At 38.4% G+C, this 27,210-nt stretch overlaps 1 protein-coding gene across 8 annotated transcripts in view; it reads left to right on the forward strand.

Moving 5' to 3' along the window:
• Positions 1 to 27,210, forward strand: part of HIVEP2 (HIVEP zinc finger 2) — a 197,630-nt gene that overhangs the window by 152,724 nt on the left and 17,696 nt on the right. For all 8 annotated transcript variants that reach the window (XM_030928435.1, XM_030928438.1, XM_010354972.2 and 5 more), the window contains 3 exons: positions 12,399 to 12,493; positions 19,854 to 19,898; positions 20,901 to 26,473. In XM_030928435.1, coding sequence (XP_030784295.1) covers positions 21,287 to 26,473 — 5,187 coding nt within the window. In that variant the 5' untranslated portion in view covers positions 12,399 to 12,493; positions 19,854 to 19,898; positions 20,901 to 21,286. The remainder of the gene's footprint in view (positions 1 to 12,398; positions 12,494 to 19,853; positions 19,899 to 20,900; positions 26,474 to 27,210) is intronic.

Genomic DNA, 27,210 nt, shown 5'->3' on the forward strand with positions numbered 1-27,210 from the left:
TAACATCCTAACCCCTGCAGCATTCAAGAGTCAACTGTAGTCACTGTATAAAAGCTTTCTGACTGTTTACTGTGCTGATAGGACTTACTCAGGGCCCTCCGTGAAGCAGGAAGTTTTAGTTAGGACCTAGACCTTAACATTTCTTCAGCTTGGGTTTCTTTAGTCAGCAATAAAACTGCTTTGTTCATTAGTATCAATGACAGCAACAGTCATGCTACTTCTTGGCAATTTAAAATTGAAAGGTCACTTTCATGTGTCCTTTCCACGTGGGCTCACCCATAGAATGGTGGAGAAATGGGCCAGCATCTTTATTGTACCCATCTTTCGTATGCACAAACTCAAGCTCCAAAAGGGATTCACCCACGGTTAGTTCACGGCAGATGGGATCTTAAACCTATGTTCATGTGCCGTCCATGGAAACAGCCTTGCACTGAGAAGCAGGAGGCTAAGGAGTGACCCGCTGCTGTGTGATCTTTGAGAAATTGCTTTGACAATTGCTTAACCTTTCTGAGCATCAGTTTTCTCATGCTCCTCTTCCATTACAAGGCTATTGTGAGGCTGAAATAAGTTTTGAAAAATAATATACATAGACAAGATGTTACTAAAACATTTTCTTCTCTATATTGTATTGCTAGTTACCTATTGAAAGACTCACTATAATCTATAAATATTTATTCAAATAATTTACATCCATGTTAAAATCAGAGAGCAGAAGCTGCAATAAAATTAGTTCTGGCACCTTATCTGAGGCCCTCAGTGGAACCAGAGCAAGTCTGATAGAAATTGGACAAAATGATTAAAATACTTTATGTTGCAATTTCCTTTGTTTTTATTTGATTACTTGTTTTTGCTTATTTTTCTCTACTTTTGTTTGTTTTGATGACAATCTGTGCTAATGAAGAATTCTTGATTAGGTGGGTTGGGTTTTTTTTAAGCAAATTTTTTCCCTTCAGTGATATCTGAGAAAGAATGAAAGTGAGATTCCAAATAACATCGATAAAGAGAAATCAGTGAAAATTATATGAATTCAGACCATTCACAGGCCTGCAGATTTTGTCAAACTGCTTTCAAAACTAAAAACCATTTTTTAATTTATTATAATTTTTTCAGGGCAAATAACTTCTGGTTGCATTGTTTAAATTGCATTCTTCAAATTATTTATATGAGTGTGAAGAATATAGAAATTAAGCCAATATGCTTATATTAGATATTGCTAACTGCTGACTGAAACCCAAATTACGAATTCCAAACACACACTCTTTAGTGTTTACATTTATTTGAAGAGAAAGATCAAATTAGATCACATATAATTGGTTAATCAAAATGACACTGAAAATGGAAAATTATTTTCAGGCTCTTTAATTCATTATTTAAAATTGGAGTGACACTTAGGATACTTGAAGCTTTACCTTAAAAGTAGAGGTCAATTTGAGACTTGTAATGCTTTCTGATCAAATGGCTTCGAAACTTATTAAAGTACATGTTTCTAAATCTGATTTTATAACCCCATGGGTGTTCAACAGAAACAAAACCTTCATCCACCTGCTTCAGTACACTGCACAGGATTTGTGTGTAGGATCTGCCAGTGTAAGTTATCCATGTTCAAGAATGTGTCAGATGAATTTGCTTTGTCTGCTGCTGAGCTTTGACAGTAGCTAGAAATTTGACCATGGCTCAAAGATAATATAATTTGACTATATTATTTCCATATTATTCTTAAACAGTTCCTTAGAGAAGCAAAAATAATTAGTGTTCCTATCCAGTTAGGTTATATGTACCTTTTCTGTTATATTTATGAAAGCTTTTCTTCTCTTGGAATCAATACAGTTGAAGGCTAAGGAAAACGCACATATTCAGAGAGTTTCTGTCATTTTTCACAGAGCTGGAAGCAATTAGTCTTCACAGTTGTGTTGCTCAAACTATTGAAATATACAAATAGATTCAACTTTGGAAACAGTTTCTAGCTACATTTATTGCCTTTTCTAATAGTCCTCATTATTGAGATGTGTGTGTTTGTTTGTGTACATATTAATTGTCAGTATAATGGGAAAGAAAAGTAGAAATAGTATTTGAAGCTAGAAATGATGTTAGTGACCAAAACACATGCCTAGAAGGTCTAGATCCTTCCTATAGGACGGCCACAGATTTAGATCTTAGCTTTCTATCAGTCAGCCCAAAGAGAGACATAGAACTGGCTTAAAATGTAGTGTCTATAAAGCTAATTTTAAATAAAAATAAAATTCTTCCTTATTTTGAGTCCAGATAAATTTCTCCCATATGACTTCATTTTAAGTAGACGATTAGAAATGATAAACCATGAGGGCTAAGCACAGTAGCTCACACCTGTAATCCCAACACTTTGGGAGACCAAGGCGGGCAGATCGCTTGAGCCCAGGAGTTTGAGACCAGCCTGGGCAACATAGTGAAACCCTGTTGCTACGAAAAATATAAAAATTTGCCAGATGTGGTGGTGGGCACCTATAGTCCCAGCTACTTGAAAGACTGAGGCTGGAGGCAGAGGGAGGCCCTTTAGTCTGGGCGTGACAGAGCTAGACCCTGTCTGAAAGAATGAAGGAAAGAAAGAGAGAGACGAAGGGAAGGGAAGGGGAGGGGAGGGGAGGGGAGAGGGGGAGAGGAGGGGAGGGGAGGGGTAGAAAGAAAGAGAAAGAAAGAAATTAAGAAATTATAAAACATGGAGTTTTGACACCTTACTCTGCCCATAGTATCAAGCAATACATATTTTGGTAATCATGGTATCGGGAAAGAAATGTGGCATAGAATCGTCATCAATTTCCTTTGTTAAATTATTGATTAATTCACTGAGAAGAATCACCTCAGTCACTAATGATGCTAAAAAGTAAATATTCAAGTCATCAGTAAATATTCCCTAAATGCCTATGCGATGAAGCACAGCACGAGTATCACAATTTGCTACTCTTGGTAGTTATATAGAATTATAAGATATATACACAGTTTTTAAAAAATATAATAGTCTTAAATCTACTGTTCATACATAATAGCTTATAATTAATCATCTTAAGAGTTTTATTTTAGGATAAAAGATAAACTTTTGAATATATTATTAAATTATTTGGATATGGTTATTGACTCAGAAAAAAGTTCGGAAAATATTCTTTTTAAATAGCCTAATAAGAAGTAGTGTTTTCTTCCTAAGACTGCTATGAGTACTAATACTCCAGGCAAACTGACTGTTCTCCATTCATCAAGCCCCTCTAGCAGAGCTAGTTCCCTGCTCCCATCAGCAGACCTTACCTTCTACTTTTCTGAGAAAATAAGAACATCTAAGGGAACTCCTCAGTTTCTTTTCTATCTGAAAAGTTATCTTGCTTCATTATATCTTCCTTCCCTTCATTCTAAAACAGAAAAATTTTCATGCTTTCTTCTGACACAGATTCCTTATCTATGCTTTTGAGTTCCTTTTTGGTTCCCAATTTTTTTCATTCATTCTTTAATGAAATGTTTGTTTATTTATTTATTTGTTTATTTATTTATTATTTTACTTTAAATTCTGGGATGCATGTGCAGAATGTTCAGGTTTGTTACATAGGTATACATGTGCCATGGTGGTCTGCTGCACCTATCAACCTGTCATCTAGGTTTTAAACCCCGCATGCATTAGGTATTTGTCCTAATGCTCTCCCTCCCCTTGTCCTCTGCCTACTGACAGGCCGTGGTGTGTGATGTTCCCCTCCCTGTGTCTGTGTGTTCTCATTGTTCAGCTCCCACTTATGAGTGAGAACATGCAGTATTTTTCTGTTCCTGTATTAGTTTGCTGAAAATGATGGCTTCCAGCTTCATCCATGTCCCTGCAAAGGACGTGAACTCATTCTTTTTTATGGCTGCATAGTATCCCATTTTAAAAAGAGTTTATTCCATTATCTTATTACTTGTAACTTTTCCTCCTTTGCTCCAAGTCTCCTTGCCTTAAAACAAACTTCTTCTTAATCTTGATTCTTTTTCGGGCTATACATTTGCAGAGTTTGCCTGAAGGGATGGAAAGAGATGGGATATAATAGCTTTCTAAAGTGTCTCTGTGACTGTGGCAGTTGTCTTCTCAGAACCACTGATGCCTCTCCGTGTCTGCCAACTAAAGTTCTTTGCCTTCTGCCACCACCATCACCTCAGTCTGCCTAATGTTCTAGGCACACAGACTGTTTCTCCAACACCCCTTCTCTTGTCTATGTCACAATAATAACCTCACATTAAATGTATCTCTGCCTGCAAATCTGAGCCTTCTTTCAAAATCTAAGATAGTGTTCCTTAAATGCAGCATTTGTAAGCAATCTCTTGTCTTTGTATACTCACAACACCATTTCATGCCTCTGTTGCTTTCATAGCTTATTGTTCATATGCTTTCCTTACTCGTTAGACAGTAAGCTCTTTGAAAGCAGAGTGTTGTCTTATTTATCTTGATCCTACACATGCACACTATTTTTAATTCTTACTTGGTGTCATTGAAATTGATTTAAATTTATACGTATGTGGGGATTTTTTTGGTAAACGAGACAGTAATATCTGGATTCAAACAAAGAAATATGAAGGTTGCATTTTAGCAATATTTTATTTCATCACATTAGTATATATGAGCTTTGGAAAAAAATGTAATTTGACTGAGTGAATAAGCCTGCAGATGGAATTCTGGAATTGCCTGACAGAATTTGCCCAATAGGATCTTATAAATGCCTGCTTGAAACTTGAATTTTTTTAGCCTTAAACTTTGTAAGCAATGATATATTCCGAGATGAGACAAAAAATATGAATACCATTCACAGTTTATCAAACTGTCAAGGAGGTACCTGAATAACCATGTAGCACACGTAATAATAAAGCTTTATCTAGTTAACTCATTTGTGTAAATCATGGCTTCCACTTGAGCCCCTTCCCTCTGTCTAGTCTTTCCTGGTTGTTCAAGCCATTTTTGATCATATGGTTCCTAAGCTCTGACAACAACTGATGTTCAGGTTATTTGCTGTGTGCTAACCTCATGTCAATTTCTGAAGTCTTGAGAGATAGTATCCACTTACCCTATGTACCTTATAGAACCTGGGACAGTGTGAGTCCAGATTTGTTCTTTGGTTTCCTGAGGTTGTATATCTCTACACAGGCACACAGACCAATTTCCCCACTCTCTAGGAAAATTGTCAAGAGAGGAAATAGAATTGATTCTTTCATCAGCTCAGTTATTAGAAGTAGATAGGGTCTGTCTGATTAGGTTATATGATATGTCATAGGCTTTGCCTTGATTTGTTTTTGAGGGATTTTTATTGTGTGTAGACCTACTATAGGTAGACTGAAGACAATTTTCTTTTTCATCACATCTGAGAATCATTTGTAGCATGAAATGTGGGATGCAATTCAAATTTTCAGCTGTGCTTTCATTGCTTTGGGTATTATTTCCACTGATGCAGGAGGATCTTCCCTCAAAAATGGATTTTCTTCAGGCAAGGTCAACCTGTTATATGAATACTTATGAATATAATGCATATTTTATGATTTGATTTCTCTGTTCTCTTTGTGTACATAATCCAAAGTTACCAGCGGCCTTTCTTTATGCTAGTCTTGGCATACCTAGGAGTAAAAAGAAAATTGGAGAATCATGACCTTATTTTTGTATATCTGCAGCAACCAAATAGTAAACATAAGCATTGTAAACGATAAAACTAGAGAACAATACATTGGAGTTATGACTTTGTTGTGTCATACATACTTCTCACTAGAGTATGGTAGTCAAATAAACCTTATTTGCTTTTATCCCTGTCTCTCCAAATATTTAGTTAAAGAGTAAATGTTTAAGATGGCGTGGCTAGAAGTAGTTATTTACCTACCATCATATTAAGGAATAAGATAGAGGAAATTGAAGGGACGGAAAAAAAAATAAAAGTGAGAAAATGTATCACAAAAGAGAAAACAAAAAAATATTTTTGATTATACAAAACATGTACTTGGCTCTGCCCTTTCGCAAAACCAATGCAGCAGAAGTATTGCCTATGGAGGTGGTGTTACCATGTCTTCACAGGTCTGCTAGGTAAAATTTTGGTATTGTGAACAAGGGGCTTACCTCCATTGACTCTCAATGAAAGAGCTATCTTTGCTTTTAGGAAGATGATCTCATAACTCTCCTTAAAATATTTACTTTAAAATTTTCATTATAAGAACATAAAAATCTTAGAAAATAGCTTATACTGAAAATTGGTTGTAAATTAAGTAATTATTTTTGCTTTCGATACTAAATAATGCACTGCTTGTAGAAATTGATTATCTTTACTTCTAATTTTTCTATCATTTACTCATTTTGGAAAAATTAAAATTTTTGTTGAATTGATTTTTATTTACTATAAAAATTGATAAACAGTTCAGTGGAGCATTGGTCCTTAACTACTCTTATTTTCTGTTTCTTTGATTGTGGATTATACATATCTTTGCTCATTTGAATTTCAAAATTATTAATTCTTCATTTTTTACTTCTTTACTCATTCAATCGATTTCTGCAATAGGGTTAGATAAATAAACTTTGAATAAGAGGACCCAGTGTGGATAATGGAAAATAATTGACTTGACAGTTTAAAGATCTAAGCTGCAGACCAGAACTATCATAATGAGCTGTGGGTCCCTAAGCAAGTCTTTTGACTTCTCTGGTTCATTTGTTAGTTGCCTGATAGGTTAAATTCAATGGTTTCTAAATTATTCCACAGCCCTAAACACTGCCTATATTATTTAGAATAAGCTAAACATTTAAATAGTAATAGAAGTTTGTAGTTATATATTTGCTCCTAAAATCAAGTTAGTCAGGTATATGACTTACGTGGTGTCAAATTGGGTCAAGAAAACAACCTAGGTTATAGCTCTTATCTTAGAAAACATGATATGTGTTTTAAGGACACATGTTGGGAGAAGTTTGCATGGTCAATACCAGATAAGCACAGCCAAGATGCAGAATGACTAGAGAACGCTATATGATCCCGAATCATCAAAGGAAGATTCAACTATGGTTAGTAGACTGTAATTAACTCAAGGCAAAAGCTAGCTTACTTTTGAAAATAAATTACTATCAGATGTTTAACAAAAAATGATTTATCTGTGGTCTTTACCTAGCCATAAGGTTGTATTAGCTAGAACACCTTATTCCCCAAGCATCCTCATGAACCAACATTCCACCACACTAAAATAAAGTATATACACCCATAGATAAACCAGAATGGTAGAGTCTTATATTTTTATTTCATCTGACAAATGTATTTGTTTCTAAATCTAACATTGATAACTGTGCATTTCTATATATTAACATATATAGTTTTCTTTAAATATGAAGTTCAGTGTCGTTACATCTAGAAAACCTTTTCTGACTTTCCAGAAAGGAGTGACCATTCCCTCTTGCAATCTCCCTTGTAATCTGTTTATATTTATGTCATTTGTTGAACGAATTCACAAATAACACTACCTCCTGAAGCTCTAAGCTCTTTTCTGTTTGTTTGTTTTGTTTCTGTTTTTGTTTTTGAGATGGAGTCTTGCTCTGTTGCCCAGGCTGGAGTGCAGTGGTGTGATCTCGGCCCACTGCAACCTCTGCCTCCTGGAGTTCAAGTGATTTTCCTGCCTCAGCCACCCGAGTAGTTGGGATTGCAGGTTCCAGCCACGAAACCCAGCTAATTTTTGTATTTTTTTTTTTTTTTTTTTTTTTTTTTTGAGACGGAGTCTTGCTCTGTCGCCCACGCTGGAGTGCAGTGGCGCGATCTCGGCTCACTGCAACTTCCGCGGCCTCCCAGATTCATGCCATTCTCCTGCCTCAGCCTCCCGAGAAGCTGGGACTACAGGTGCCCGCCACCACGCCCGTCTAACTTTTTTGTATTTTTAGTAGAGATGGGGTTTCACCGTGTTCGCCAGGATGGTCTCAATCTCCTGACCTCGTGATTCGCCCGCCTCGGCCTCCCAAAGTGCTGGGATTACAGGCGTGAGCCACCGCGCCCGGCATAATTTTTGTATTTTTAGTAGAAACGGGGTTTCACCATGTTGGCCAGGCTGGTCTTGAAGTCCTGACCTCCCAAAGTGCTGGGATTACAGGTGTGAGCCACCACACCCAGCCAGCTCTGAGCTCTTAAATGCAGTGCTTGTCTTGTCTTTTTCTGTATTGTGTAAATGTAGCCCATTTCTGGCACATCGTAGGCATTCAGTAAATGTCTTAAAGTATCATAGAATAATCAGAAATCCTATTTAAAGAGGCTTAAGTTACAATCTCTAATGCACATTACCTGTTTTTGTTTGTTTTCACTAGTTTTAATTTATGCAATGCTTTGTTTCCTATCTTTTCTGTGCTCCTGCACTACCTGCTGAGAATCAGCAATAGACCATATGTAGCTTTGGTATCATTTTTATGGGCAGTTTCTGGATAATTTGGACTCAATTTGCCCCAGCCTCCTACTATGAAAACTCTGTGGGAATCCTTCTTTCCATGCACCTTCTTGACTTTTCAAAACCTTCTACAGAGTTGTTCCAGTAATGAATTGCCCCATGTTCCAAAACTACCATGTTTCTCTTTCCCTAGTCATGTCCCTTTAATATGTTTTCTTTTTTACATTTCATCACCAACCTCATTCATTACCTTTATATCAAAAATATTTCTAAAGATCTAGCTTATAGTTATCCTGTCAATGTGTGTGTGTATGTGTGTGCGTGTGTGTGTATGCATATTGTCTATCCTGTACCTGCCTTCTGTAGTCCTTCCCAACCTCTTCTTTCTTTGCCACTCTAGGCACTCCAAAGTGGAACAATGGGCCCATTTAGAGTCTTTTTTTTTTTTGTAGAGAGGAAAAGATGCCTCTATAAAAACCGTGTGAAATTGATGGAGTATATCTTGAACATTGATATCTCTTTCAGTGCTTTTCTCCCATCTTTAGTCACTACTTTTGAATTTTTTCTATTCCCTACTATAAGAGTAAAGTGTCTCTTCTCTAGTGAACAGTAGTGTTCATTCTTTTAAACATGTAATACTTAAACACTCCTTTTTACTGAGAAATAAAGCTATCATATCTTGTTTCCAGTTCCTATTTGCCATTTTTCCATTGAGTTTATAAGAATTGTTTTCATTGTTGTGGTTTTGATTTTTTTGGGGGGGGGGGGGGACAGGGTCTCACTCTATCCCCCAGGCTGGTGCAGTTATAGCTCACTGCAGCTCCAAACCTCTGGGTTCAAATGATCTTCTCACCTCAGCCTCCCAAGTAACAGGGACTACAGATGTGCACCACCACACCTGCCTAAATTTTTTTTGTAGAGATAGGGTCTTGCTATGTTGCCCAGACTGGTCTCAACCTCCTGGTCTTAAGCAATCCTCCCCAAGTGCTGAGATTACAGGTGTGAGCCACTACACCCAGCTAATAATGACTGTTTTTATTATAATAATGCTCATCTAAAGTGTAACTGGTTTACCTTATCAGCTCTTCTCCTAAAATTGTGATATAGTGTGTATTTATTTAACCTCAGAAAAAAGAAGGGTGATGGGAGGTACTTGCAAGTTCTGCCAATGAAACCTTCACCTCTTGCTAGATTCATGTAAGAGTCTTATTAAAGCATTAACTATAACTTGTTTTGAAACAATTTGGAAAAGTAGAGAATGGAAAAAGACAATCCCACTAACAATGGATAATTTTTAAATGTCTATCTATCATCTATCAATCAGTAGCTTGACTCTTGCTTAGCTTAATAGTAATAACCCACAAGCATCCAAGAACAAGTAACTAATGCCAAGGATTTTTTCTCTTCTAAGAATGGGAAGGCTGAGAAACCACTGGGATAGAAACAGTAATACTCAAATCTTCCAAGTGTTTATTACAAATAGGAGATGGAGGATTGGAAAATATTTTCAAGGGTCTCTTTCAACCTGCAGGTTGACAGAAAAACCATCGTGTATGTGGTAAAGTGAAATATAATTTTTACCTCATATTTAGGAAGGAATTTTAAGTGACCTTGGGATATTTATCAAGATTCATTAGCACTATTTCTGAAAACTTGTTTGTTTTATTAAATATTAAGATTTCATTACCTGGTAAGTTCTTACGAATCTAACAATCTAAAAGCAAAGTTAAAGAAATAATCATCTTTCCTCCTTTAGTCCATTTCTTTAATAACATACTATGTAAACTGTTGATTTCTTAAGAATAGGAGCATGAATTGTCATAATACATTCTCAAGAGCTGTTTGATAAAAGGTTTTTCTTTTATTTTGATGGAGAAATAAAGACACAAAAACTCACTTAAAATTAATGCAAAAAATAAATTTCTGAGATAGCATCTCCATATCTCCATTTCAATAATAACAATAACCAAGTCCCATGTAAAGGCCATTACTGATTTCAATTTATAACAAAATGATTTGTGCAGATATTCCGAAATTGATATCATTTCATGTTAATATCATTTGCATCTTTGCTTTAAAATCACACTAATTATCTGGAACTTTCTGTAAGGTAAAGATAAGTATAACATGATTACCATTCTCTTCTTCAAGAGAAACCCAAACATTTAAAAGGTCATGAGTGATGCAACAGAACCAATTTTCGAATCCTCTTACCAGGTAAAAAGGGGGATCATCTGTGATCTATAATTTCAAATACATGTACATATCATGAAAGGAATGTTTAGCTTTTCCAGTAGCCACCATCTTAGAAAGTAAGACTGGAAAAGCGAATCAGAACTGGGAATGCTGTCCCATCACAGCTTGTTGGGGCGCACTCACGTGCTCTGTTTTGCCTGTGGATGCTGCTGGTAGGAGTGATGATTTCTGTAGGGGAAGGGAGATTGGCTGGCCTACTGAAAATTAAGCTCTCTTTTACCTTCTTGCCTCTTAATTTGGTGACTGTGAGATTACCAGTCACAGGTAGTCATTGACTACTGCAAGTTAAGGCTTCCTATAAATATCTGTCTCTTTAGAACCTTGGCCCATTTATGTCTTGGGTGTATTCTGTTTGGAGTACAAAATAACTCAGTGATTTCTTTTTTCTTTTTTCTTTTTTTTTTTTTTTTTGAGGAATGCCATGCTTTACTTTAGACTAGATTATAGTTTTTGTGGTGTTTTTTGAAGTGCTTTTATTTGATTTTTTTAAAAAGATGTGATATTTAGTGTGTTAAACCTATAGTTAATTATCTTATAGAAAATGTGTATTGTTTTAGGATATCACCTCTATTCCTTCTATGTTAATGAATCATGCTCTTTAGCATTGATGAAAGTTTCAATTTTGAGAACAGTAGAGCTTGTCAGGTGTCACTTTGGGTACCAGCAAACCGTTGATTTCAGGCAAGAAGAATAAAGTTTAAAAAAGAAAATAAATCTAGCATTTGCTTAATAATTTGCCCTTTGCAGCACCAGAATCTTATGTGACCACCCACATTCATCTGGTTACTGACGTGGTTCTTCCTTCAATTGCAGAAGCTATTTTTGCACCTTTTGAATCTTTTGAGGAACCGAGTGGGCCTACTTGCTTATAATGATTCATGTCTCAAGTGCACAGGGTGTCCTGAAGTGCTACCACAGTGATGTGCAGAAATGAGGGGGAAACTAAAGCAAACTACTTCCTTTAAGCACTTTGAATGTTCACATGAAGTGGTACTGCAGGAAAGCACATTTTAACTGTTGTTTAATGCTTTAGTTATTCTTACCAGAGTTTTGTATTAACTTGTCAGGAAGAAAGAGCAATTTTTAAAAAAAATAACAAATATACAATTATGAGTATCATTATAATATTTTTAAGTAGGTCTTTTATACTGAGAGATAAACTCTGTTAAGATCATTGATTAATCTATTTGGATTAGGTAGTTTGACCTTCCATGCATTTCTTTGGATCATACTTGAATAAATATTAATTCTATATATGAAAAGTTCCTTTCTTCATTACTTACTAGACTTTGGAAAGTCTGAATTTTGCTTTGGTTGGGTTTAGATTCCTATTTCAGAATTTAATTTTAGCACAAACTATAACACTGCTGAAATAAACTATAGAAACAAATTTACAACGAGGTTATCTAAGACTTCACCTGCAAAGTTTAGTTGCTGATACACCTAAAGATGTTCTTTGGAAATCGCAGCTTTATGGCAGAACCGTATCATGGACTACAATGACACAATTTCTAGTTCTGATACTTGAAGTTTTAACTCTAGCATTTCACTGTTACAGGGAATTCCTTTTAAATACAAGTATTTATTCAAAAGATTTAAACTATGTTAAAAGAAAGGAAATTCTTTCTTGGTGGGGGGGGACATAGCTTCTTGAGAGATCCAGTTCCAAATTTTCTTTCCTAAAGGAAGGTAGGTTCTGTGAGTGAAGAAGAGTGAGCATGCTTATTAAATTCATTACAGGTGTCATCATCTTTTAAATCTTCTTATTCATCTTTTAGATTCCCAGAAGTTGTGCATGAATTCCTGTGAGGAGAATTGGCATCTTGGAAATCAAAGACGGTTGTGATGCAGTTTTTTGATATGTGGATAACAGGTTAATAACTAAAATTTGTTTATTCTTATTCTCTTGTTACATTAAACTTGAAAAGCTGTTTTGGCCTACCATGGGCTCATATATAAACTGAGTTTGTCATCAAATCAGGGAGGAAACAATATATTTTCCATCTAGAGAGAAAAGTGTTGTTTTGTTGTATTTTGTTTTTCATAGTAGACTAGTTTTTTTTTTTTTTTTTTTTGGGACGGAGTCTTGCTCTGTCACTAGCTAGGCTGGAGTGCAGAGGCACAATCTCGGCTCACTGCAACCTCTGCCTCCTGGGTTCAAGTGATTCTCCTGCCTCAGCCTCCCAAGTATCTGGGACTACAGGCACCTGATACCATGCCCGGCTCATTTTTGTATTTTTAGTAGAGACAGGGTTTCACCATGTTGGCCAGGATGGTCTCGATCTCTTGACCTCGGCCTTCCCAAGTGCTGGGATTACAGGCGTGAGCCACCGCGCCTGGCTCACCAGTCTTAATTATAATTAATTATCATTGTTGTAATTAAAATAGCTTTATTTCACAGAATTTATTTCTGACAAAGTTTATTTTCATGTGAGACTCTACTTAGTAAATCCTAATAACTTTTGCTATATAATGAGAAAACATCTCAGTAGAAAGGTGAAACCACAATATAAAAAATTATTTTAAAAGGTATGACAAAATATTAAAAGCAGCATGCTGTAGTCAAAATAAATCATAAATATCTTGACTAAATAGGCAAACTCTACAAATATATGCAATGATGCCTGCATTGCAGCCCACATTGAAAAATATGACCGTTTCTCATTAGGTTTTAAATATCAAACTAGATTTTAATTACATCAAATTAGAGGATGATCATCACAATATTTTTACTTTTCTCCAAAAATTTTCTGTATTGCTTGGCAGGATTGTATATAATATAGTTTTCTCCATATAGTGGCAACTTGCTCATTTTGGAGGGAACTGAGGTTGTTATGGGAATTTTTACTAAAAGAAGCCTTTATAATGAATTTGGCTCTCAGGAAGGCACCTTTTAAAAAATCCTCCTGTGGAAATAAGTCTTTATTCAGCTGGACTCTGGCACTCATCATGCCTTCTTTCTTGGTAGTTCCTTTTTCCCCTTATCCCATACTCTCTGAGCATGTATGCTCTGAGCGGTGGTTGGGCAATGAGTGTCTAAGTGACTCGTGGGATCAGTGTTACAACTACCATGCCCTGAGGTGTTCATGCATTTTTTAAAGATTTTACAATTGATCTATGGCATTTTAATAACAAACACAATGATGTCCCTTCTAAAATGTCATTCACTAATTATTACCATAAGACACATATTTTGTTTACAAGTGTCATACTACCAAATCCTCAAGAAAAGACCAAATGTTTATAAGTGTCATACCACCAAATCCTCAAGAAAAGAGCAAGTGACCATTTGCATTTTAAAAAATATTTTATTTTTTAATGTTGGAAGTGGAGAAGCTGTGTTTGCTGCCAGTCATTTTATACTGTCATTATTTAGGATGTCATTATTTAATGCTCACTTGACTTTTGCCACCACTCAAGTAATGACTAATTTCCTGAGGTAAAATTTTTTCTGAGATAATGTTTTTCTAAGCAAAAGATCCTAGATTGACAACCTTGGGTACTGTAGGTCTTTATTCTTCTGCAGAGCAAGCCTGTCTTCCTGCCAATCCCACCCAGTCGTTATCCTGAAGAGACCTCTGAGGAGGTCCATCCAGGAGGCTATTTCTGTGTCTTTCCTTTGGGAGCTTGTCTGAGGACATTATTTAACTGGGTACCAAACTTATTTGAGTGGGACTCTGAAGAGTGGCCAAAGGAGAGGGCACACTTCTAGAAGAATGCCAGCTCTTCCCTGTGATATTTTCTTTCACTTCAGTTCCTTTAGTTCCTTTAGTTCCATTACCACCGAAATAGCCATGCAGAGGTAATCTCTTTTTTTACATGATCCCCCTCTGAAAAGTATGATAAGCCTGCCAGACAATGTCTGTCTTTATTGACTGGAGGACTCCCGTGGGCTGTAGCAGTATCCACAGGAAACCCAGAGTCATATCCCCTGAGTTTTATTCTCCAGTCAATTATCTTACTCCTTTCATAACACTCAAAACCCACTAGAGAAAATTTTAACTGTGAATGCAAAACTGTATTTGGAATTCCGCTCCTTTGTTGGCAGTGGGTGCCAAAAATGACTTTGTGTGGGTTTGGTTACCATAAAAGGAAATATCAGTGAATAAAGTGATAACTCACTGTTTGCATATGAGAATTACTCTCCAACTGCATTTTTTGATGTATCAATTGATTAGGAAACCTGGTATATATTTTTAATGGACTATTAGAGAATCTGAAAAATGAATTGACTCTACACAGTCATAGAGAAATGCTGTAGCTATAATTAACCATATTACTATAGATCTTTATAGTTCTAAGTAGATCTCTGTTGAAGAAATTAAACTAAAATTGCAGGTAGATACAATGGTACATTTAATGATTTATAATAATATTATGAAGTCCAAAGAAAGTATTTTCCTAGACTTAATGATTCATTTAATATAGATTTCCTTCTCTAACATACTTATTAAAATGTTTTCTTATCTATAAGCATTTTTATACATTTTAGTAATAAAATGCAAGCTCACGAATTTATGTCATTTGGAAGAGTTAGGTTGCTTAGTAAAAGTGTCACCTAACAAAACAAGACAAATGCCATTATCTAACCTTGAATTAAACTTGGAAAATCCAATTGTTTTTAAAGTGAATTTCTTTTCCTCAGTATAATTTCAGTGGAGTAGCAGAGAAACTTTCAAACCCTCCCAAATCCTGCTCGTTTTTAAAGAGAAAGTCATGCTATGTTCATTAATAGATTATGATGCATGCAATTTCCGTTGCAGAATCTTTTCAGTTTCCAGGATAAAGCAGCTGTAGAAAAATGACTAATACGAATAGTCCATATTTTTAATGGTTCATAAATATGATCAATAAATTCCAAAAAGAGGCCATCACTCACTTTCTCTCCCACCTACCTTTCTCTGTATGTCTCAGAAACTCCAAGAAGAGACGTGATTTTATGGACAGTAGTCAAAGGCTCCCCAAGGATAGTGTTGGAGAGAAAAAGACATCCTCAAACATGTTTCAAATCAAATGTGAAAGGTTCATGTGAAATAAGCATGATTTCTAGTTCCCTAGTAAGTCTTCCACTGAAGTGAAAAACTAGACATTGTGAATCAGAGGAGGGATCCCTGTAGGGCTTGGACCTCCAGCTTAGGCACAAAGATGGACGCTCTTCCGGTACAACCCAGGAGAGAAAGCATGGCATGGGATATCATCTAGCTTCCTGGTAAAATGGTGGGGCATCTTGGGTAGGCTTGTCTTAGAAATTTAGAAGGAAGAGATTTTCTTGACAGAAGCTATTTGCATAATTGAGTTAATGCTTTGAATCTTAAAAACTTTCTGGATAATGAGTGCTGTTGGAATATAGAAAGATCCTATGTTAAACTTAGCAAAATTGATTTTTTAAAATAAAATGATAGATAAGACCTTTTTTCTGATTATCCTCCTTCTCCTAAAAATTAAACAGTTAACTTAATGGTCTAGGCATGTTTTGTTCTGACCATGGGATATCTGATTTTGAATTTTATGTAAGTCACTTTTTTTCACCTTCTGGTGTATTCTCTGGTAGCAGAATATTATTTCTGAATTTTATTTTATGCATCTACTAGATGATATGCCTTTAGTGTATAAGAATGGTTTTATTATTTTAAACCATAAAAATTAAATGTCTGATTTATAAAGGTATTACCTCATTGCTAAGTGAAAACATTATATTTTATGGAATAACTTATGAAATAAATTATTCCAGCCCTGTTTTTTATAAAATTGTATGTACTTATTACTTGAAGTTTATGCTGTTTTTGTTTTGGTTTTTGGTTGTTTTGAGATAGAGTCTCACTCTGTTCCCCAGGCTGGAGTGCAGTGCTGCAATCATAGCTCACTGCAGCCTCGACCTGCTGGGCTCAAGTGATTCTCCCACCTCAGCCTCCTCAGTAGTTGGGACTACAGGTACATGCCACCACACCCAGCTAATTTTTGTATTTTTTTGTAGAGATGAAGTTTTGCCCGGGCTGGTCTTGAACTTCTAAGCTCAAGCGATCCACCTGCCTCCACCTCCCAAAGTGCTAGGATTGTAGGCATGAGCCACCATGCCCAGCCCCTGAAGTTTATGTTTTGAGCAAAATTATATATTCTGTGTCAACCAAAAGATATAAAATGATACATACCTGATTTTCACTTGTAAGGTTTTATTTTCTTTAATGATTTCCAAGCTGGACACAGTGGCTTGGGAGCTACTAGGGAAGCAGGGGCCAGAGGATCCCTTGAGCCCATGAGTTTGAGTCCAGCCTGGACAAGAAAGTGAGACCCCTCCTCTAAAAAAAAAAAAAAAGTAATGATTTTCAAAGAACAAAAGAAAACAGTCTGTCATGAAACTTTATTACAGTCTTACAAGAAGCTGTTCTCATTAATACTTATTATACATATTTTGAACATTATTTAAATTATGGACTTTTTATTTCTAGGAAATGGCATTTTGGGGCCATTTTTTTGTACTACAAACATGCAGAGCTCATTTATATTCTCTTAGAACCATTAAAAGTTGAGACATTTCACATATTAAAGTTAAGTGAAAATATTTAGGTGAAGATATTATTGAAAATGTATTATTTTAGGTTGGAATAAAACTTAATGGAGAATGGTGGTGAGTCCTCCTAGACTTAGAAGTCATCAAATTTAGATCTGAATTTTGGTTCTGAAACCCAACCTCTCTAAGAATCACTCTCAACTGTAAAATAGGTGTAATAATACCCTTAGCATAGGGGTATAATGAAGATAAAATAAGACAATGTACATGAAACTCTTTAACAGTATGTGTCAGCCCATAGTAAATATATAGTAAATGACAACCATTATCATTGTTATAATTAACAGTGGAACTGCATGCATAGATCAATACCATGATACAATATTAAATCTGAAAAGTAACTTAGAAATTATTCACTTCAAACTCTGAGTCCTAATTGAGGATTCACATATGCTTGTCTTGAATTGGAAGTGTAGCATACTTCCATTTTAGAGGATATTATTTACCTCTGCAAATCTGACAGAGGCTGTGTCTACATGAACCTTAAATATTTAGTTAATTAAACACAGTCAGCCAAATCAGAATCAACATTGTGTCTTCTTCTTGTTAGCATGGTTCCTGGAATTGACAGAGGTAAATTTGCATTGGAATATTATGAGGTCATCACTTCTGCTTCAGTTTTTGCCTCATTTCCTATAGAGGGATGCTACAGAAAATTATTGTGCAGCAAAAAATTAAATCCAACAGCAAAACTTTTTAGCAAACTGAAATTAATATCTTTGTTTAGTTTTTTGACTGCTGTTTTACAAATCTCTTAGGCTTCGTGGCCATTAACAGAAGGAATCTTTGAGTACAGATGTCTTACTACAAATATCTGGGGGCTACTAATTTCTCACCCAAAGACTTACTGTTCCTGTGGGAATTTCCAGGTGCTTTTCCCCTTTCAAAGTGCAACTTCTCTCATCATCATCATCACAGTCAAATTCTATGTTAGGGAGAAAATTGCCCACGGAAGTAAGACTACTATTTGAGTTTTGCTTTAGGAATCTGCAGTACATCTGCATGGTAGCATTTTTAAAAATTATTAACCAGTGTTTTATTTAAAAAAATAAACATGCTCATGTTAAGAAAAATAAACAAAAATTAAACTTACTGAAAGTCATGAGGTGAAAGGTAAAAATCCTTTTTTTGCTTTTCCTCTGAATCCCACATTCCACTTTTTTTTTTTTTTTTTTTTTTTTGAGATGGAGTTTTGCTCTTGTTGCTCAGGCTGGAATGCAATGGCTCCATCTTGGCTCACTGCAACCTCTGCCTCCCGGGTCCAAACAATTCTCCTGCCTCAGCCTCCCAAGTAGCTGGGATTACAGGCATGCACCACCATGCCCAGCTAATTTTTTGTATTTTTAGTAGAGACGGAGTTTCTCTATGTTGATCAGGCTGGTGTCCATGCTGCCTGGCATCCTCACAGGAATGTTCTGTTGATCAATTGTTCCTCTTTTTCACCCATAGGATTAACAATATGTCTTCATACTAGGGTGCAATAAGCTTTTCTTGCATTTAATGTTACTATTCCCTGAACAAGTTTCTATATTGGCACTTATAGCTGTACTTTATTTCAAATGCCTCAGTTTTATAATTGAGCCATAATTTATTTAAGCAGTTCTTGTACATATATTAGTGTGCGCTTGTACAAGGACACCTGTAAGGATATATTTCCAGCAGTGGAATTTCTAGGTCAATGTGTATGATCTTTTTTATTTTGATAAACTGACACATTGCCTATCAAGGAAGCATCTGAGGTTTTATGACAGTTGATACAGTTTATCATTGAAGTTCTCAGAACCCTCTGGGTACCTCATTGAACACTGCCTTAAGGAAGTTGAGTATTCACTTAAAATTGAACAATTACTTAGTTGTCAAGTCTTCCTGAGTCATAGGCCCTCATCTAGAGGACTTCTTCACTTTGCCATTATGTAAATTTCCTAAAAAGGAAATTTATTCTTTTTAAACATAAACATTCAAACCTATCAGAAAAAACAAAACAAAACAAAACAAAAAAAACAACTAAACAAAAAACCCACTATTTTCAGCCAGGTGAGGTGGCTCACACCTATAATCCTAACACTTTGGGAGACCAAGATTGCTTGAGCCCAGGAGTTTGAGACCAGCCTGGGCAATATGGCAAGACCTCATCTCTACAAAAAATACAAAAATTAGATGGGTGTAGTGGTGTATACCTTTAGTCCCAGTTACTTGGGAGCCTAAGTCGGGAGGATCACCTGAGCTCAGGGAGGTCAAGGCTGCAGTGAACAGTGATTCCACCACTGTACTCAAGCCTGGGCACCAGAGTGAGACTCTGTCTCAAAAAACAAAACAAAAAATGCCCACTATTCTCAACTTTTAGTATCTAGGGAATTAGAACTAGCCTGATTACATTTAAATAGCTAAGACGTTTGATATATAATAATCATATATCTTAGAAAATATTACCATGGTGTTTTTATAATATTTTCTCTGAGTTATTTTTGAGTCACAGTGTCAATATAAGGTTTACTCTTCTCTTCTAGTGTAATGCTTTCTGAAGCAGTTTCTTGCTTTTGTTTTAGGGTACATAGCTTTGTGAACCCTTTGTATAATGAACTGGAAATTGGAATTTGTATTTGTATATATCAATGGTATGGTTTAATGGAACAATTTTTCCTAACTGCATTTATTTTGTATCCAGGAAGCGTCAGGACAATCATGCCCATGAGAGCTCTAAACTGTTCAGGTAATCATTTCATTTTTAAACTGTCCTAGAAATGTGCTTTGTTTTCCATATTAAGAAGACTTTATAATTGTTTTGTTTAGATGCACCCTTTTATCTTTTCCAAAGTTCTGTGACATCTGATTTTTATAGCCTTGATGTCATTTTACTAATCACTGATTTTAAGCTGTAAAATAAACCTATACTTTATAGTAATATATAATACTTTATGAATTTTATAAAACATGTATTTTATATATGTATGCTTATATGTATACTATGTTATATTTATATTTTATATTAATATATAACATATGGTTTTTTTTTTTTTTTTTGAGATGGAGTCTCGCTCTGTTGCCAGGTTGCAGTGCAGTGACATGATGTCGGCTCACTGCAACCTCTGCCTCCCGGGTTCGAGCAATTCCCCTCCCTTAGCCTCCCGAGTAACTGGGACTACAGGTGCATGCCACCACACCTAGCTAATTTTTGTATTTTTAGTAGAGACGGGGTTTCACCATGTTGGCCAGGATAGTCTCGGTCTCTTGACCTCATGATCCACCTGCCTCAGCCTCCCAAAGTGCTGGAATTACAGGAGTGAGCCACCATGCCTGGCCACATATTTTTTGTATTAAGCTATAAAACATATCCCTATATAGAGATATGTAATACACTTTGGCATACAAATCATAAAACTTGGTTAGGAATAGCTCTAATTTTTTTAGTGGGGCTTTCTAAAATCTTACACTTTTGTAGATAATATCCATCAAGGATATTTTTCTAAAGTTAAAAAGTATTTAAAAGAGTGACCAAAATTCAAACATGGAAGAGACTTATGTTTATGACTTAATGCTGAGTTTGAAATTAATATATTTGAATTGTGGAATTAATGTAATCTCAATAAAAATAATTCCTTAGAGTAAAAAGCATTTCAAATTTATCTGATTTCTGGTTGGTTAGTTAGGTTTTATTTTTGGTTTCTTATTTGGAACTCTTATGACAATCTCTTTGTATTTTCTTTTTCTTCAGGTCATTTTATCGTAGTGAAACTGGCAATTGAACTTTGTTCTAGTTGATGGGCAAAATTTCTTCTAGACTATTCATCATCCAATTTCATCCTAGTTGAAAATTTTCAAATGCCGTAAGAAATCTTTATAGATTTGCACTTAGCTTTTGGATGGACATTTCTACAATGGAGAGAACTGTATTATAGCCCTGGTCCAAGGACATTACTATCTAATGCCCATTGACTGTGGTGTGCATGTGGAAGGTTCCAAAGAGAAGGAGCAATCGGCAAGTTTGTAGACCCCTTGGAACATGGAAGCAACCAAGCTTTAAGAAGCACAGATTTGGAGATACTCCATGAGTCTGCACCGCTTTCAGGGGAACTAGCACTTAAGACCTTGTGTAACAAAATGGACACTGGGGACACAGCTCTAGGACAAAAGGCTACCTCAAGGTCTGGAGAAACTGATAAAGCATCAGGTAGATGGAGACAGGAACAATCGGCTGTTATTAAGATGAGCACTTTTGGCAGTCAAGAAGGACAGCGGCAACCACAAATAGAGCCTGAGCAAATCGGAAACACAGCATCAGCACAACTGTTTGGTTCTGGGAAACTGGCCTCCCCTAGTGAAGTAGTGCAGCAAGTCACAGAGAAGCAATATCCACCGCATCGTCCAAGTCCTTACTCATGCCAACACTCACTCTCTTTCCCTCAGCACTCATTGCCACAGGGGGTCATGCACAGCACCAAGCCACATCAGAGCCTTGAAGGTCCTCCGTGGCTTTTCCCTGGCCCTTTGCCATCCGTTGCCTCCGAGGACTTATTTCCTTTTCCTATACATGGCCACAGTGGTGGTTATCCTAGAAAAAAGATTTCAAGTCTGAACCCTGCTTATAGCCAATACTCCCAGAAAAGTATCGAACAGGCAGAAGAAGCTCACAAGAAAGAGCACAAACCCAAAAAGCCTGGCAAGTACATTTGCCCTTACTGCAGCAGAGCGTGTGCCAAACCTAGCGTACTGAAAAAACACATCAGGTCCCATACTGGGGAGCGGCCATATCCATGTATACCTTGTGGTTTCTCTTTCAAGACAAAGAGCAATTTGTACAAGCACAGGAAGTCACATGCCCATGCCATTAAGGCAGGATTAGTACCTTTCACAGAGTCAGCTGTATCTAAATTGGACCTAGAGGCTGGTTTTATTGATGTAGAAGCAGAAATACATTCAGATGGTGAACAGAGTACAGACACAGATGAGGAGAGTTCTTTATTTGCCGAGGCTTCTGACAAAATGAGTCCTGGCCCACCCATCCCACTGGACATTGCCAGCAGAGGTGGCTATCATGGGTCATTGGAAGAATCATTGGGAGGTCCAATGAAGGTGCCGATTTTGATTATTCCTAAAAGTGGGATTCCTCTCCCTAATGAAACCTCTCAGTATATTGGCCCTGATATGCTACCAAATCCATCTTTAAATACTAAGGCTGATGATTCGCACACAGTCAAACAGAAACTTGCACTAAGACTGTCAGAGAAAAAAGGACAAGATTCTGAGCCATCGCTCAACCTTCTGAGCCCGCACAGTAAAGGAAGCACTGATTCTGGTTACTTTTCTCGCTCAGAAAGTGCTGAGCAGCAAATAAGCCCTCCCAACACAAATGCAAAGTCTTATGAAGAAATCATCTTTGGAAAATACTGTCGGCTTAGTCCGAGAAATGCACTCAGTGTTACAACCACAAGTCAGGAGCGTGCTGCAATGGGTAGGAAGGGCATAATGGAACCATTACCTCACGTAAACACCAGGTTAGATGTCAAGATGTTTGAAGATCCTGTTTCACAGCTGATCTCAAGCAAGGGAGACGTTGACCCCAGTCAAACGAGCATGCTGAAATCCACTAAGTTCAACAGTGAGTCTAGACAACCCCAGATTATTCCATCATCTATCAGGAATGAAGGAAAACTTTATCCAGCAAACTTCCAAGGCAGTAACCCGGTTCTCTTAGAAGCTCCTGTAGACTCTTCACCCCTTATTAGAAGCAACTCAATGCCAACTTCTTCAGCAACTAATCTAACTATTCCTCCTTCTTTGAGAGGAAGTCACTCATTTGATGAAAGGATGACTGGTTCCGACGATGTATTCTATCCGGGGACCGTGGGCATACCCCCTCAGCGCATGCTAAGAAGACAAGCAGCATTTGAACTGCCTTCAGTACAGGAGGGCCATGTGGAGGTCGAGCACCATGGCAGGATGTTGAAGGGTGTTAGCAGTTCATCCCTGAAGGAAAAGAAATTGTCTCCTGGGGACAGGGTTGCGTATGACTATGACATCTGTCGGAAACCCTATAAGAAGTGGGAGGACTCTGAAACACCAAAGCAAGGCTACAGGGACATTTCCTGCTTGAGTTCTTTAAAACATGGTGGAGAATATTTCATGGATCCTGTGGTGCCATTGCAGGGAGTACCAAGCATGTTTGGAACTACCTGTGAAAACAGGAAACGCCGGAAAGAGAAGAGCGTAGGGGATGAAGAGGACACCCCCATGATCTGCAGCAGCATCGTAAGCACTCCCATGGGTATCATGGCTTCCGATTATGACCCCAAACTGCAGATGCAGGAAGGAGTCAGGAGTGGATTTGCCGTGGCTGGACACGAAAACCTTTCTCATGGTCACACGGAACGCTTTGACCCATGTCGGCCCCAACTGCAGCCTGGAAGTCCATCTCTTGTGTCAGAGGAGTCACCTTCAGCCATTGATTCAGACAAGATGTCAGACCTAGGGGGCAGGAAACCTCCTGGAAATGTGATTTCTGTGATTCAGCACACCAACTCGCTGAGCCGACCCAATTCATTTGAAAGATCTGAGTCAGCCGAACTTGTGGCTTGCACACAGGATAAAGCCCCTTCCCCTTCAGAGACTTGTGACAGTGAGATTTCAGAAGCCCCAGTGAGTCCTGAGTGGACTCCACCTGGGGATGGTGCAGAAAGTGGAGGGAAACCCTCTCCATCTCAGCAGGTGCAGCAGCCGTCCTATCACACACAGCCCAGGCTAGTTCGGCAACACAACATCCAGGTTCCTGAGATTCGAGTGACCGAGGAGCCTGATAAACCCGAGAAGGAGAAAGAAGCCCAGAGCAAAGAGCCAGAGAAGCCTGTGGAAGAATTTCAGTGGCCCCAGAGAAGTGAGACCCTTTCCCAGCTCCCCGCGGAGAAATTGCCACCCAAAAAGAAGCGTCTGCGACTTGCCGATATGGAGCACTCCTCAGGGGAGTCCAGCTTTGAATCCACAGGCACAGGCCTCTCCCGCAGCCCCAGCCAAGAAAGCAACTTGTCTCACAGCTCCAGTTTCTCCATGTCTTTTGAAAGAGAAGAAACTAGTAAGCTTTCTGCACTTCCTAAGCAGGATGAGTTTGGGAAGCATTCAGAGTTTCTGACTGTCCCTGCTGGTTCATACTCATTGTCTGTCCCAGGCCATCACCACCAGAAAGAGATGCGACGCTGCTCATCAGAGCAGATGCCTTGTCCTCACCCAGCAGAAGTCCCAGAAGTTCGCAGCAAATCATTTGATTATGGGAATCTGTCCCATGCTCCTGTGTCGGGAGTGGCAGCCTCCACAGTATCACCGTCCAGGGAGAGGAAGAAATGCTTTCTGGTGCGGCAAGCTTCCTTCAGTGGCTCCCCAGAAATCGCCCAGGGTGAGGCCGGCATGGATCAGAGTGTGAAGCAGGAGCAGCTGGAGCACCTGCATGCCGGCCTCCGGTCCGGGTGGCACCATGGCCCGCCTGCTGTGCTGCCTCCTCTTCAGCAAGAGGACCCAGGGAAGCAGGTGGTGGGTCCTTGTCCCCCGCTGAGTTCAGGGCCACTGCACCTGACCCAACCACAGATCATGCACATGGACAGTCAGGAATCTTTGAGAAATCCCTTGATCCAACCAACATCCTATATGACAAGCAAACACTTACCTGAACAGCCACACTTATTTCCACATCAAGAGACAATTCCATTTTCTCCAATCCAGAATGCCTTGTTTCAGTTTCAATATCCTACAGTTTGTATGGTTCATTTACCAGCTCAGCAGCCTCCCTGGTGGCAGGCGCACTTCCCACATCCCTTTGCTCAGCCCCCTCAGAAGAGCTATGGCAAGCCCTCTTTTCAGACAGAAATCCATTCGAGCTATCCCTTAGAGCATGTGGCAGGGAACACTGGAAAGAAACCTGCTGAGTATGCACACACGAAAGAGCAGACCTACCCGTGTTATTCAGGAGCATCAGGGCTACACCCAAAGAACCTTCTTCCAAAGTTTCCATCAGAGCAGAGCAGTAAGTCAACTGAAACGTCCTCCGAGCAGGTTCTTCAAGAAGATTTTGCCTCGGCAAATGCTGGGCCTTTGCAGTCCCTCCCGGGAACTGTGGTTCCTGTTCGGATCCAAACACACGTACCATCTTATGGAAGTGTCATGTACACAAGCATTTCTCAGATACTTGGGCAGAATAGCCCTGCCATTGTCATATGCAAAGTCGATGAGAATATGACCCAAAGGACACTGGTCACCAACGCAGCCATGCAAGGGATAGGATTCAACATTGCCCAGGTGCTGGGGCAGCATGCTGGCTTGGAGAAGTACCCCATTTGGAAATCACCTCAGACTTTACCCCTCGGCTTAGAATCCTCAATCCCCTTGTGTTTACCTTCCACCTCTGACAGCGTGGCCACCCTGGGAGGTAGCAAGCGAATGCTTTCTCCAGCCAGTAGCTTGGAGCTCTTCATGGAAACCAAGCAGCAGAAAAGGGTCAAAGAAGAAAAGATGTATGGACAGATTGTGGAGGAGCTTAGTGCTGTGGAGCTGAACAACTCAGACATCAAAAAGGACCTGTCTCGCCCCCAGAAACCCCAGCTGGTTCGACAAGGGTGTGCTTCTGAGCCAAAAGATGGCTTGCAGTCGGGGTCATCTTCCTTCTCCTCTCTGTCACCCTCCTCATCTCAAGACTATCCTTCTGTTAGCCCGTCTTCCAGGGAGCCATTCCCACCCAGCAAGGAGATGCTTTCTGGTTCCCAGGTACCACTTCTGGGGCAGAAGTCCAGTGGGCCTTCTGAAAGCAAAGAATCTTCAGATGAATTAGATATCGATGAGACGGCATCAGACATGAGCATGAGCCCACAGAGTTCTTCATTACCAGCGGGAGATGGTCAGCTGGAAGAGGAAAGGAAGGGCCACAAGCGGCCTGTTGGCATGCTGGTCCGCATGGCCTCTGCCCCCAGTGGGAACGTGGCAGATTCAACTCTTCTTCTCACGGACATGGCAGATTTCCAGCAGATTCTTCAGTTCCCCAGTCTGCGGACAACGACTACTGTGAGTTGGTGCTTCTTGAATTATACAAAACCCAGTTATGTGCAACAGGCCACCTTCAAATCCTCAGTTTATGCTTCATGGTGCATTAGTTCCTGTAACCCAAACCCATCAGGATTGAACACCAAGACCACGCTGGCTCTGCTGAGGTCCAAGCAAAAAATCACTGCAGAAATTTATACTCTGGCTGCTATGCATAGGCCAGGAACCGGCAAGCTTACATCATCAAGTGCTTGGAAGCAGTTTACTCAGGTAACAAATATTGTTTTAGGAAGAACTCTGTATTGTGGATTTGATTGCTGAGCAGACTACATAGTGAAGGATATAAGGCCAAAAAAAAAATATATATATATATATAAGGAAAACGAAGGTCAGTGTGGGGGCGTTCTCAGAAAGTCTGGCCTTACTTAGGAGTGGAAGAAGCCACTGACTGCACTTGATTCTGAGGTCTCAGGCATGGTCCAAATATTGAAAGTGTCACTTTCTGTATTTTCAGAAGGAAAAGCCTACATTTATGCTTTTAAAATGTAAAAATTTGGGTGCCATGAAATCCTACCACTGGGATTAATTCCCATGGGTTATTTTCCTTCTGACCTTTGTGAGTGACCTAGCAGGTCTAATTTTCTTTGGGTGTGAGGAATTCAGGGAATTGTGAAGTGGGCTGTAGAGCAGGGAGTGGAGGCTGAAAGGAAAGATGAGGATGGAGGACTGAGCTTTGCAAATGCTTCAGAGCTTACTCTCATTGACGAGACATCTATCTCCTTCAAAACTTATTTTTCCAAGTTGCTGGCTGGTTTGTTCCTACAAGAACCATCAATGCCTTCCATGCAAAATTATAAAAATATTAAGGGGCATTTTGAAATTTCTGCTAAATTAATAAGGAGGCAAATAGAGGATTTAAAAATATGTTTTCACTTATATCAGTTACCATTCAATAATTTTTGAGACTACTTCCTTAATTAATATAGATTGTTTTCACTGCTACTTCG

Source organism: Rhinopithecus roxellana, chromosome 4 (assembly GCF_007565055.1).
Source record: "Rhinopithecus roxellana isolate Shanxi Qingling chromosome 4, ASM756505v1, whole genome shotgun sequence".
Taxonomy (NCBI): Eukaryota; Metazoa; Chordata; class Mammalia; order Primates; family Cercopithecidae; genus Rhinopithecus; species Rhinopithecus roxellana.